The sequence below is a fragment of the Acartia tonsa genome, chromosome 7, assembly GCF_053477335.1.
Source record: "Acartia tonsa isolate MP-2025a chromosome 7, ASM5347733v1, whole genome shotgun sequence".
Taxonomy (NCBI): domain Eukaryota; kingdom Metazoa; phylum Arthropoda; class Copepoda; order Calanoida; family Acartiidae; genus Acartia; species Acartia tonsa.
In genome coordinates, this window is record NC_137266.1 from 39,909,510 (window position 1) to 39,922,658 (window position 13,149).

Sequence of the window (13,149 nt, forward strand, 5' to 3'; positions counted from 1 at the left end):
TGGCTTGTAGAGGACAGAACCCCCTCCTTATTTTGATATAAATGGAAGATAAAGGAGAGTAGATTAGTTTTTAGTTTGTTTATTAATATAGGTAAGGTCATATTGGGTGCTGGGAAGGGTTAAAAAAAGAAAAATACTCCCTAAAATTCATCAAAACTGTTGACGAATGTCGTTACTGCAATACTTATGGAAAAAACATACAAAAATATTTTTTTAAATACAAAATCAGAAATAATACTATATGAAAATAAATGAAAAGTATGTGCAAAAACAAAAAAATGCTGCGGCTCACCAAGAGTTGTTGTGGAAATATTTGATCTTGTTTCATCTGCATCCGCTTCTTGAATGGCCTAAATTAGATTTTCTATAAAAAAACTGATAATTTTTACATATGTCATTTTGTGGCTTGATTTTTGCAATATCATATCATATGTGAGCTATTACACTAAAACATTACATTAGGTATAAAAGAAAATATATTTTAACTGACATAAAAATTTTAGACAAAGTTATTTTTCTCTATGGATCATATCCACAATCTTAATTAAGATTAAAAAAAAAATGTAAATACAATGGATATAATATACCTGGATTTATTGACAGGGGAAAATTTTTATCGTTAATTTAGGTTGCTAATATGGACTTCATTTATTGGTCATTTTGTTCATCCAGTAGAAGGGAATAGGATAGTGTAGAGGGGGAAATGGGATTTGGGTAAAGGGGGTAAAGGTACATAAAATTCTAGTACAACATCCAGGTAATTATATATTGATTGTGAACACTAACCTCAGGATTGTTAATGGGATAATTCAAGGATTCCCTTTCATCTCCAGAACCTCGCTGTTGACCTGGGACAACAAGAATGTTAACATCCATAAGTATAGAATTATGTAGAAACAAACATCAAAAACAGTCAATCAAATAGATGGATTGGACAGAATAAGGTATAGAGTAGAATAAGTTTCAATTATTGACTATTTATCCTTATATAAAAATAACAATATATCTTGGGGCCTGTGTGTTTTTGGGTCGACCACTGAGAGAGCATATTTATAAAACGTTGGGTACTAGTGTAATTTACATTACAATGTCCCCTCCCTTCCTGGTTGTAAGAGAATACGACCAATCAATGGCAATAGTATTATAGACAGCTTTTCGCGATCATTTAAATAAACAAAATAAGTTTATAACAATTTTGTTAGACCAGTGGAAAATTGTCTGATATACGATGCTTTAAATGATTTTTTAGTATGACTGATAACTGATTCTAATCCTGCAGATATTAGTCGGTTTCGAAGCCATACTGGAATATGTTTACCTGTATCTAGCCTATTTTCTTGTCCAGATAACCTGGTTGTGTCTGTTAGAACACTTTCATTCCCACTATACAAATAATGAAAATTATTTAATACCTATATTTGCGACAACTTTTCTTTAATGAAATCTTCCAATTTTTAACATGTACAAAACGGCCTGCAGTATTGCATCAAGATCCATGACAGATCTATATAGGAAGTAAACGTCTATAAACGAGCTCGAATCTTCCAAGCGTATATTGTTCAAAACTCATAGTGCTTCAATGATCACTATTAAACTCTCATTGCCCAGAACGATAATACCCATTATTCTACTTTTTGCATCATAAATGCATTTTTTATATTTATGTTGCTATTTAAATAACATTGAAATATTTGATTTGTATTCATAAAACAGAAAACTTAAGTTAATAATATAGTAAACAAAGGAAAACTTAGTTTTAAAATGAATTGATTCGTGCGACACTCCCTGTAATGCGGTCAGATATTAAACTAATCATTTTAACCCTTTAAGGACGAAAATTTTAAATAAAAAATATTAGAATGTTAATCTTAAAAAAAATATATAAAAATGAGGCAAAACATTAAATCGTGTATTGTTACATTGGGTGTAAATATAAAACAAATTACTGAATAAATAAGTTAACAGATATTCGAAGACGTTAAAGTTGTAACTTATTATTTGATGAAGGGTAATAGAAATCTAAAAATACGCAATGACGCAAAAGAGTACAAATGATACGCCAATTCTGATCATAATTCTCACGTTTATCTTGACGTCATGGTGATAGGGCAACTATGTAAAGCAATGGTAAAAAAAAAATTTTACTTTGACTTTATTGCAGGACATAACAGTTTCAAGAATTTTATTGTCGAGTTTGAATTCAATAGGACAATTCTAATATGCCTAAATTAACAATCAGAACTATCTGTTAGAGACGTACGGATGGACAGACAATCCCCCACTGTAAAAAAGTTTTGCTTTTAACAAGAAATAGATCATTAACAACATTATACAACCCTTTTACCCCATTTCCTTCCCTCTTACTGGATGAATGAACTGACCAATAAATGAGGCCCATACTGAAAAGCTATGTAGGGAGTATTTACACAACTTTTCAGCCATTGAATAGCAAATGAGAAAATCACATTTTCCTCTAATCATAGCCAACAGACGAACGGAAGGACATTTTAAATTAAAGATAATCTTCGCTACTAAATGAAAATTAATTTTGCAAATGTGTCATTATAATCTTGATTAAAAATTTAAACCATCTAATTTTGATAGCAGCTGAGAAAACAAATATTTTAGCTAATAAAATATGATATCTCGATCCAAGAGACTAATGGACCATGTGAATTATAGAGTAAGAAGGATAGTTTCAATTCCAGAATTTCTTTTGCTCAGGGAAGGAGGGAACATTTGACTGTAAATTACACTGTAAACCAAAGTTTAGTAACCACTTTGACTAAAAAACTTGATCTGTGTTTCGTCACTTCTAAACAAGAAGTGTCCAAACTTTTCAATCAACAGAAGGCTTACCTTTATTTATCATCATGGGGGATGTAAAATAAATATAGCACATTATCTCCTAAGATACATGAGTTTAAAAATCATCAACAAAGATGATAATATCAACATGTAGCAACGTTCCTAATTGTATAAGTAAAAACACAAAAGCAAAAAGAAGGAAAAGGGCATAACTGACAGAATGACGAACAATGATCAGTGCAGTGTTCATACAAATCTTCAAACAAAATATTAGCAGTCTTTGACATCAGAAAATAAAGTTGTGTTTATGCAGTACTGATTGATCGACAGATTGATGCGGGCAGAAGTGCATTGGTCTCAAAAAAATTCAATCTTCTATGTTAAATAGCAGAGGGGAAAATAAACACTTTCCCTACAGTAATTTTAATAATTTCAAAGCACTATAGACAGAATAACGAAGAAGGTGAGAAATAAAACTTTTAACAGATAAATAAGGATGACAACATCCATAACTATAGAAGCTCTTGAGTTAAAAAAATAAAAGGCAAAGCAAATGAAAGCAAAAATGGTGCACAACAGACAGACATAGTAAGTAATGATGCTTAGTGGTATTTGAATATTTACACAACATTTAAAAAGATTATCATTGATAAAAGCTGAAAAAAAAAATATTTTAGAGCATTAATGATAAATCGCCGGACAATGTTATTCATAGAGTAGAGGTGCATGGGTCAGCAAACATAAAAAAGCCTTCTGTCTTATCCCTGAAAGATCAGGCCCTATACGAATTTTTAATTACCAGATTTTATACTCTTATAATTGCATCAGCCTTATACCCTTTCCCTACAGATATTTAATGTTCTCAATAGCATTACAGACCAGCGAACAACGTGAGCTGTAGGCTAGTCCTCTAATATAAGGTAGTAGCCCAGTGAGCTTTTTTGTTTTAAGCTTAAAATTTCAATAAACTGATCCTCAATCAGCTTTACATTGGTTTCAGAGTGGTTTTTATTTTAAGATATAAGTCTTGGGATGGTTTTAGGCTATTTTTTTCCAATCTTTGTATACAGAGCCCCTAAATGCTATTGGGGCAGTAACTAGTATTACTCATAGGACGTCTGTAAATTCTAGTGATCTTATGGGATAAGACATGATAACTAAAGCTTCCAAATAATGATAATCAAAATCATTCCTTCAAAAGAATATTAATTGAAAAGTAAAACTTTGGGTACCAGAATAATTTAGAGTCCAGGGCGCAATCCCTCACTGCACTGGCGGGAAATATCCTTTAAGCAGAATCACTCATTGATTTCATAACAATTTGGTTGTAATATGAAACGTACCTAGTGAATAATTTCGTTTTTGTTAATGTGATGGGTTTGAATCTCGGAACAAGCCCAATATTATTTTAAGACATTAAAAAATTTCCTACTTTAGAAAATTAATATAAAGAGTTCAGTGAATGTCTTGGCCAATAAGCAGGCACAACTTATTACCATACACAGTTAGGACTTATCTGGGTCAAATGCCTCTAAAAGGGCCAGACAGGACCATGGATTGAAAACGAAGTACCTAGCGAGTTTCGTCGTATTTTGTCAGTAGCTTTTCTCCTATTTCTAGCCCAGCAATCATTAACATTTACCTTACCTAAAATAGCGTATTAAAACCTTCTGTTCAAAAAATACGAAAAACCCGGTACTTCGTTTTCTTTGCTACCTACCTGAAAAAAAGCTGGCTAATCTTGTTCATAAAATTCAACTCTGAAGATATCTTCTCCAATCGTTTAACCTAACAAGAAAAGCTTTTGAAAAGATCATCTAATAATTTTGTAAAAATCATTATTAGGATCTTTCTGAAGGCTGCAAAAGCTAAAAAACTGAATAAAAAACAAGATAGGTAAGTTATATTTGTTAATGACAATGTATAAGAAATTTTATAGACTTGATGCGCATTGGCAATATAAATCTTCACAAAAAAAACTTGAGACCTATATCATTTATAGAATCTAAGAAATAACTTTATAGAATAAAATGCCAACGGACAAAATGATATGTAGCCTAGATTCGCATAAGTCATAATAATCTTCACAAAAGATTTAAGCTTTATATCTGACGGACAGGCGAAAAAAAGAGATTTATATAATAGCTTAAGAAAATAAGAAAAATATAGAAGAAAATATAGTTTGATATTTAAAAATATTGAGTGTATTGCAATCTCCCCCTACTTGCATAAGAAGGAAGATTGTTGTGTATTTGGATGCCTAATAATCAATGTATAATCAATCCCAGGCTCCTCTGAGGATAGTGTCATTCATAAAGGTTTAATCTGGGACACTTGCAATACTCAAAATCGTGATTCTTGAGCTAGCCCTGGTCCAGGAGTCTCCAGTAGTCTTAGGTTCAAACTATGGCTGATCAATCAATCAATGTATTGCATTTGATATGCAAGAAATTCCTATAGGGTAAATCTATTTTGCAAACAAAAAATGTATAACCTTTAAAAATTTGAAAGCTGATTTTCTTATCAGAAGAAATCCAATCATTAGCAACGTCCACCCTATTGCATTTGTAACCTTAAAACAAAATATAAATAATTAAAATAGACTAATAAGTATAGAAACACAATATTACTTATAAATAGAAGTAAAAGAGAGTGCCCAAATATTAACCAAGGGTCTAACGGGTTAAGACAATAGCCGATAAATTGTTGTACATCCCCAATGATGATGCACAAGATTACCCCTTCTGTAAAGTACAATTAGTGGTTGAAACATTTTGACACTCAAATAAATGAACCAACCATCAATAAAAGTCAACAAAGTTTTTAAGACAATGATTAAGCAAACGTTATTATAAAAATTTGGGTACTAATATACCCCTCCCCTTGAATATTATATACTCCGTTATTTTAGACAAATTATTTCCTTATGTATACGGGAGACTAAAATTTTTAATGTAAAACGGTGATAATTTTGTAGGATAAAAAAGGATTTAAATAATCATATTCAAATGGAGTAACTTATACACTTAGAGCCAAATCAGGCTTAAATTGATTAAAATAAAATATAAGCTTGTTTTTATATGTAAAAAGTTTGGGGCAAAATAGTTCACATAAAGATAAATTATCCCCTCCAAATCCTTACCAAATTGGTGGGTAATCCGCCATATGTATTTCCAATATGGAAAGGGTCGGATTTGTTGTTTGAATACAGGGCACAGTTCTGCTCTTCACCCTCCATCTTTATCTTAACAAAATAGGACTATAATATTGTACATAAAAGAAACAGGATGTCTGTGTGTTTTGCGAAAAATATCTTTTTCAGTGAAGCTTCTCATAGGTCTAGAGAATGGTTTATTACTATTTTGGAAGTTAATACCATTATCCCAAGAAAAATCGGGTATAGTCCTTCCATCCACGTCCATTCCACGACATCCCTCCATAAGGAGCGATTCTTCGTATTTTTAAAATGGCTTTTTATAGGTTATTTTAGGTTAGGTTAGGTTATATTGTGTTAGGTGATTGCCCCACAGGGTTAGGTTATTGGCCCCGCAGGGTTAGAGCCCCCCGCAGGAGCTAGAAATAGGAGAAAAGCTACTGTGAAAAATACGAAGAATCGCTCCTTATGGAGGGATGTCGTGGAAAGGACTATACCCGAAAAATCTCATCTTGAAAAAAATTACCCCCACAACAAAGTGTTTACTTTTTATTTTAAATTACACATAAAGGGTTAATTCCACACCCTTTTCCCCTCTTTGTTAATTCAATCGCAACTAGAGGCCATAGGGCGTAGCCGCTAGTATTATCAAAACTAGACCTAAAATATACAACATACTTCAAAAATTTCGTTGTGGTCCATTTTCACTTATATTCAATAGCAGGGTCTGCTATTCAGCCAATTAATTCCATTTGAAATTGCCAAAAATTAAATAGGTATTTAGTTGGAGTAAAACTTGTTTTTTGGTGTAACTGTAAGGGAAGTGTGTTAAAATGGGGAGAAAAAGGGAAGGGGGTTGAGGGGAAATGTAGAAGGGGGGGGGGAAGTTCTGACACATTTGCGTAAACGGTGAGTATAGGCTTTATCTTTGGACTGAGAGGATAGATTATTAGGGATAAAATCATTCTTATATGATGAATTTCCCCCAGATTTAAGATTTTTTGGATAGGCCTCCAGGTTCCGGAGCTCCAGGCCTCCAGGTGAAAAATAATTTTTTTTTTTTTAAGTTACAGGTCAACTTATAAAACAAAATATGCATCTTTTTTAATATTATTCAAATATTTGAAGAAAAAATATGCATATTTTGTTTTATAAGTTGATTTTTAACTTTGAAAAAAAATTTTATTTTTATTTTTATTTTTACCTGTACAGAGACCACCTGGAAGCCTGGAGCTCCGGAACCTGGAGGCATATCCAAAAAATCTTAAATCTGGGGGAAATACATCATATAAGAATGATTTTATCCCTAATAACCTATCCTCTCAGTCCAAAGATAAAGCCTATACTCACCGTTTACGCAAATGTGTCAGAACTCCCCCCCCCCCCCTTGTTTGTCAGAATCACATTACCTTTTCCCTGATTCAATAGGTAGACTTAGTTACAAAAGATTTTAATCCGTTGAAAAACGGGTAAGCTAAGCTTATTTGCTAAACTGTGACGTTCCAAGAAAAATTCGCAACATAACCCTATGCGTTTTCTGAGGTGAGACTTTTGCAAATCCTTGAGACCATAAATACGACGGTAGAGTATTAAAAAAATATGTTGATTACCTATACAATACAGAAAAATATTTTTTTTATTATTTCAATTCATAAACAAACAAGGATGACAACATCCATAAGTAGCGAAGCTCAAAAATTAAGATTGTATACCAGGAAAAAAATACTATAAAGCAGTGTCATATAAATATTAATATTGGTAAAATAGGGAAATCATCACACCTTTAAAATCACGCAACCTTATAATCATGAAAAATAAAAAATCTAGGAATCGATCTAGCACCGCAATTAATAGACAAATCTTAATGAAACTTGATGGAAATTTGTAGAACATGAGCATACTCAATCCCTGATAATTTCAACCGTCAATCCTAAATAGGAATTGAGAAAGCCATGAAAACCTAAAAAATCTAGGAATCGATCTAGCACCACAATTAATAATAAAATATTGATAAAACTTGGTGAAAATATGTAGAATATAATATTAATTAATCCCTGAAAATTTCATCCCTTTATCTTGGATAAGAGTTGAGAAAATCACGAAAACGTAAAAATCTAGGAATCGATCTAGCACCCCAGATAACAAACAGACGGACAAAACAATGTATATATTAGATGGGCATATATAGTGGGAATCTACTCTAAAAATTTCAGCTGTCTATCTTGAATAGGAGCCGAGAAAATCACGTTTCCCCCAATTCATTAATTACGGACGGACGGACAGACGGACAGACATTGTGAATTATAGGGTAGCTTCGCTACTAATAAAACTATGAGTCAGTATAAAAATTAAACAAATAAAAGATAAATAAAATGCGGTGCTTTTTTATGTAAATAGTTAAAAACAATGTTAAACAAACTTAAATAAACATAATAAATTGTTATAGAACAAGAATGACAACATCCATAAGCAGCGGAGCACAAAAATATTACAACAAATCACGAAGGAAACATAAAGCGCAGATGCTTAAAATATGAAAATTTACGTTACTTTTGATACTATTACCAATAAAACTATAAAAATAAAAACAAAGCTACTTGTCTTTTCATCTATAGAAACAAAATCTCTTAGAACGACATGATTGCGAAATATAGAGTAGCCTTACTACTAAACAAATTTGTAAAAATCTATAAATAATAAGAAAGATAATCAAACAGATAAGAACTATTTCATAACATTTCAAATATTATAGTTTAAATAATCTCACTTTATTTCGTAATGTTTTTTGTATGAATCATTTAACTAATTTTAATGTTATACTAAATTTGATAATTTTTTCTATTTTCTATTGGCATTTCCTGACAGTTAAAAGTACAAGTAAAGGAAGGAACAAAGAATGGTGATTAATCTATAATCACTTTCTTTTACCCATTATTTACCACAAGCAACAGTTATCTTAGGTTGTAATATCCCTGAAACACTTCCTGATATATAAAGTAAAGTAGTAAGGTTTTTTGGGTTTGATTCTTAAGATTTCAATAACTACTGAGCTGATTAAGTTATTCCATTATGGAAAGCTTCACATAGGTTCCCAGAATGGTTTTAGGCTATTTTCCTGCCTCCATCTTACCCCTTTTAAAAAACAGTCCCTAGATCCTAGGTGCGCAGCCTATAGTATTTAACAAACTATTGCGAATAATGAAAAAAATCACTTAATTTAAATTCTATTCACTTTATGATTAAGCAAACGAATATATAATATATAGTTAATGTAAAATACAACTGTTACGTTAATATTATTTTGATTTTCTGTGGTTTTTAAATTGATCAAGCTTGCAAATATGACAGTACAGTTTCAAGCTACCACAGACATTAACTTTACTATTACAAAACCAAAATATATTATCGGAGAACTTCCGTTTGATATGACGTATTTGCAGGGATTGGGCATTGAATTATAAATTAATCTTTCCTGATGCATTATTTATATAAGGAATTCTGATTTATAGAATCTTTATTATTAAAATGGAGACAACTTGAGGCTGATTAATCTATCATTGTCCCATCCATCCCTGAGAATTTTTAGGTTTTACACGAAACCGCTAAAACTAAAAATCAGCTAAAATATTTTAATAAAATAGGCAATTATAATAAAAATATCTGAGATATAGAAGATAGGTAAATTAATCTACAAGTCTTTTTTCCGCCTAGTATTTATTGTCTTTAATAGGTAGATCTTCTTTAAAAGTGTTTTTATTGCCTTTAGTCACTCCAAAAATCCACTTCTTTTAACATAATTTGTATCAGGTATCTTAAAGGGCGAATATAGGTTTGATATAATATGAGCTTATTTCAAAGGTGCCATTATATAGATTATAAATAACTTAAGGATATTGACATATCTAATTGTATAAGTCTGTTTATAGCTTAAAACCTTTCTAACTCAAGATAATATTATGTAATAAGTGTGGTTCCCTAAGAACCCAATTACCCTAGCATCACACAAGGCTTCGTAGCAAGGTTGAATTAAAAAGCTTTCGTAAAGGATAGTCGTAATAACGTGGAAACTAATTAATCAGGGGTAAATATACCCATCTTCTACCTTAATACAAATTATATAAAGTAAAATATTTAAAAGTTTAAAAAAACATCAAATAATGTAAAAAGTAAAAAAAAAATAATTGATAAAATTTTCTTGGAGGAAGAATGATTTCAAATCCCTGTTTTTTTAAGGTTCGTGTGTGTGTGTGTTAAAATTGCGTACATCAGGGTTTTTATATTTTCCAGAATTAACCAATGATCTTTGTACAGAAAATAAATTTTAAGACGTATTATTTACCCTAGTCAAAACTTTTACGCAAATTATTTCTACGCTTTTAAAAAATTGAATTAAAGAGTATATAATCTAAAATAATAAACATTTAAATTATCTTTTAAGGTGCGTGCCATTGTAATAGTCAATCAAACTTAAGCAAAATAGTCAAAAAAAAAGTCTTGTAAAGGGCTAAAATAAACCGTTTGTCGTCAATCTCATTTATCATATGTTCAATTGAAACAGAAAATTGCAAAATCTACTTAAGGATTTTTTTGAATTTTTAAATTTGGCATAGATATTCTAAAAGTATGAAATGGCACCTTTCATATAAGCTCATATCATATCAAACCTATATTCGCCCTTTAAAGGATAATACAATGGACAATAAGTTTTTTACCCGCCCAATGATAGTAAACAAAATACGCTTTCTAGATCTTAAAAATTAGTAAAAAGTTTAGAGACTGGTAGTTTGACCCAACTAGTTTTTATCCAACTAATGAGAGAGAAAGTGTTTACAAAATGATTTATGAACTTCCCAAAATAAATAATCTTATTTTGTAGAGAAAAAATTTTCTGGATATAATACGATGCTAGACAGAGTTTTTACGTATGAATGAGAACCGGTTCCTTTCCACCGGATTCGAATTAATACGAGTAAATAAATTATGTTTTTGGTAATTTTGAAGCCACACTGATTAAGCCATTACACTTGTTCAATGTAACTTAATACACTAATTTAATTCAGATAGCCTGATATCTAGTTGCCGAAAGTGTACGCAGTTTCCTGGGTGTTTCCTCATCCTAGCTCAATATTTACTACTAGCCAAAAAAGCTTCAAACTTCAAAAAAAAAATCAAAATTTAAAAAATTCAAATGTATAATGTATAAATCGTTTATACATTCAAATTTTGATTTTTTAAAGGGAAGTTTGAAGATTTGTAGCTAGTAGTAAATATTGAGCTAGGATGAGGAAACACCCAGGAAACTGCGTACACTTTCGGCAACTAGATATCAGGCTATCTTAATTCATCTACCTTACTTGCTTGCTTAACAACAGATCTATAGTATAGATGTATATACATACAACTACCTTCCTCCCTTTTTCAAAGACCTCTTTCGTCTGCTTCTAAATTTTTTTCTGCTTCTTGGCTGTGTTAATATAAGCGACATCATTGGTTGATTTTCAATGACCCAATAAAAATGTTGCAAAAGGTGGTTGCGATGGGGAGATGGGTTATTTAACCCTTTCTCCCTCTAGTGTTTTACTCTAATCTTGCTTCACTACGTTGCAATAGATATAGTAGATATAGATGATCAATCTAGTCCCAAAATCTGTCAAAAAGGATACCCAAGCAGACGGACCCTTTTATTTCTTTATAATTATACAGTGTGAGTCAAATAAAACTGAGTTTTCCGATTTTCAGAAACAACCAGAAGGAATACAGAAAAAAAAAATTATATGTCCTTGTTCTCTGTACAAAAGCACATCAAACTTGTAAAAGGTGTTTTTCATTACATCTAAACATGCAGCCTCTATGATAGGTGTATAGTGTCAAAAAATGCCTTGTGTGAAAAATGATGATCAAGAAAAATTAAAATAACTCATCTATTTTGTATCAAAAAATCGTAGAATTTCAATATTAATTTAACAAAAGGTCTAAGAAAAGTACCTAAATGAGTTTTAAAAGTGAAATGCTTTTTGGTTCCTCACAAAAGCATTTTTAGAATACTGCGATTCGTCATTTTTCACATTTCTTGATTGTGATGCATTTTCAGTAAAAGAATTTTCTTTAATAACGTAGCTTATAGTATAAAAAAAATAAAACCTTTTTATTTGACAAAAAAATCTCTAAAGACAAAAAAGTTATTGAAGTTTGAATTTATTTTATAAAAATGCTTTTTTTAAATATTGCCCTATTTTGATTATTAAGTTATTATGACGGATTATAAAATATAAGCATAATTTGTCAAAAGGGGGCGGGGATTTTGAAGATTAAATCAGGTCATCATCTGATAATCTGATTTATAATGTGAAATTTTTAATTAAATAAATTGTATTTTTAAGATGTTAAATATTTAGAATTTGTTGAATAAAAACTTTAATGAATAAAGAATATGTTTGGTCATCTGTTTAGAATGGCAGAAATATTCTATTAGAAATAAATCTACTTTAAAAATACAAAATAATAGACGAAAAAGTTATCACACACACTTTTGAAATCTTTAAGCTCTAAAAAGCGCTGTTGTTTTCGTAAATATTCAAAAACACCTTTTCTAAGTTTAATGTATGAACAAGAACATATAATTGTTTTTTTTTCTATATTCCTATTGGTTGTATCAGAAAATCGGAAAACTCAGTTTTTTCTGACTCACCCTGTATATTATTAAATTATTCCAATAATACACTTTCTAACCAATAATATGGCCGGGTGGTTCCACCATTGTTTTCCTATTGGCTTATTTATGTACTAGCGACTTCGCCTCTAGGCGTAAGGGGCTTTGGCCCAAGAGGTAATTAAAAACTTTAGATACATGCCTAAAAAAATATGATGTGAGTATGGGAATCCTTATATCTTCCATTACCAAGTCCAAAAAATTGCGAACGAGTCACCAATTCTCGCGAATAAATGGCGAATTCGCAAATATGCGAAAAAAAATTTTAAAAATGGGGTTCGTAATTTTTTTTTTTTTTTTTTGGGGGGGGGGCGGGGTTGGGGTTGTCTCACTGACTTTGGGGACTAGTTTAATAAACAGCCCAATGTCCCTTCCCTCCATAAATATAAAGAAGTATGAGCAAACTATAATAATCTATGAGAACCTACCTTTTTCAATAAAAAATGAACTATTTTATTTATACATTCTTAATTTCTGA

At 30.9% G+C, this 13,149-nt stretch overlaps 1 protein-coding gene across 1 annotated transcript in view; it reads right to left on the reverse strand.

Moving 5' to 3' along the window:
* Positions 1–13,147, reverse strand: part of LOC145324544 (mechanosensitive cation channel TMEM63B-like) — a 126,412-nt gene extending 113,265 nt beyond the window's left edge. The window contains exons 1-7 of the mRNA XM_080167128.1: positions 13,100–13,147; positions 5,951–6,052; positions 5,303–5,380; positions 4,529–4,596; positions 1,319–1,383; positions 787–848; positions 293–350 (exon numbers count right to left, since the gene is read on the reverse strand). Of these exons, the coding sequence (XP_080023254.1) occupies positions 293–350; positions 787–848; positions 1,319–1,383; positions 4,529–4,596; positions 5,303–5,380; positions 5,951–6,046 (427 nt within the window). The 5' untranslated portion in view covers positions 6,047–6,052; positions 13,100–13,147. The remainder of the gene's footprint in view (positions 1–292; positions 351–786; positions 849–1,318; positions 1,384–4,528; positions 4,597–5,302; positions 5,381–5,950; positions 6,053–13,099) is intronic.
* Between the last annotated feature and the right edge of the window lie 2 nt (positions 13,148–13,149).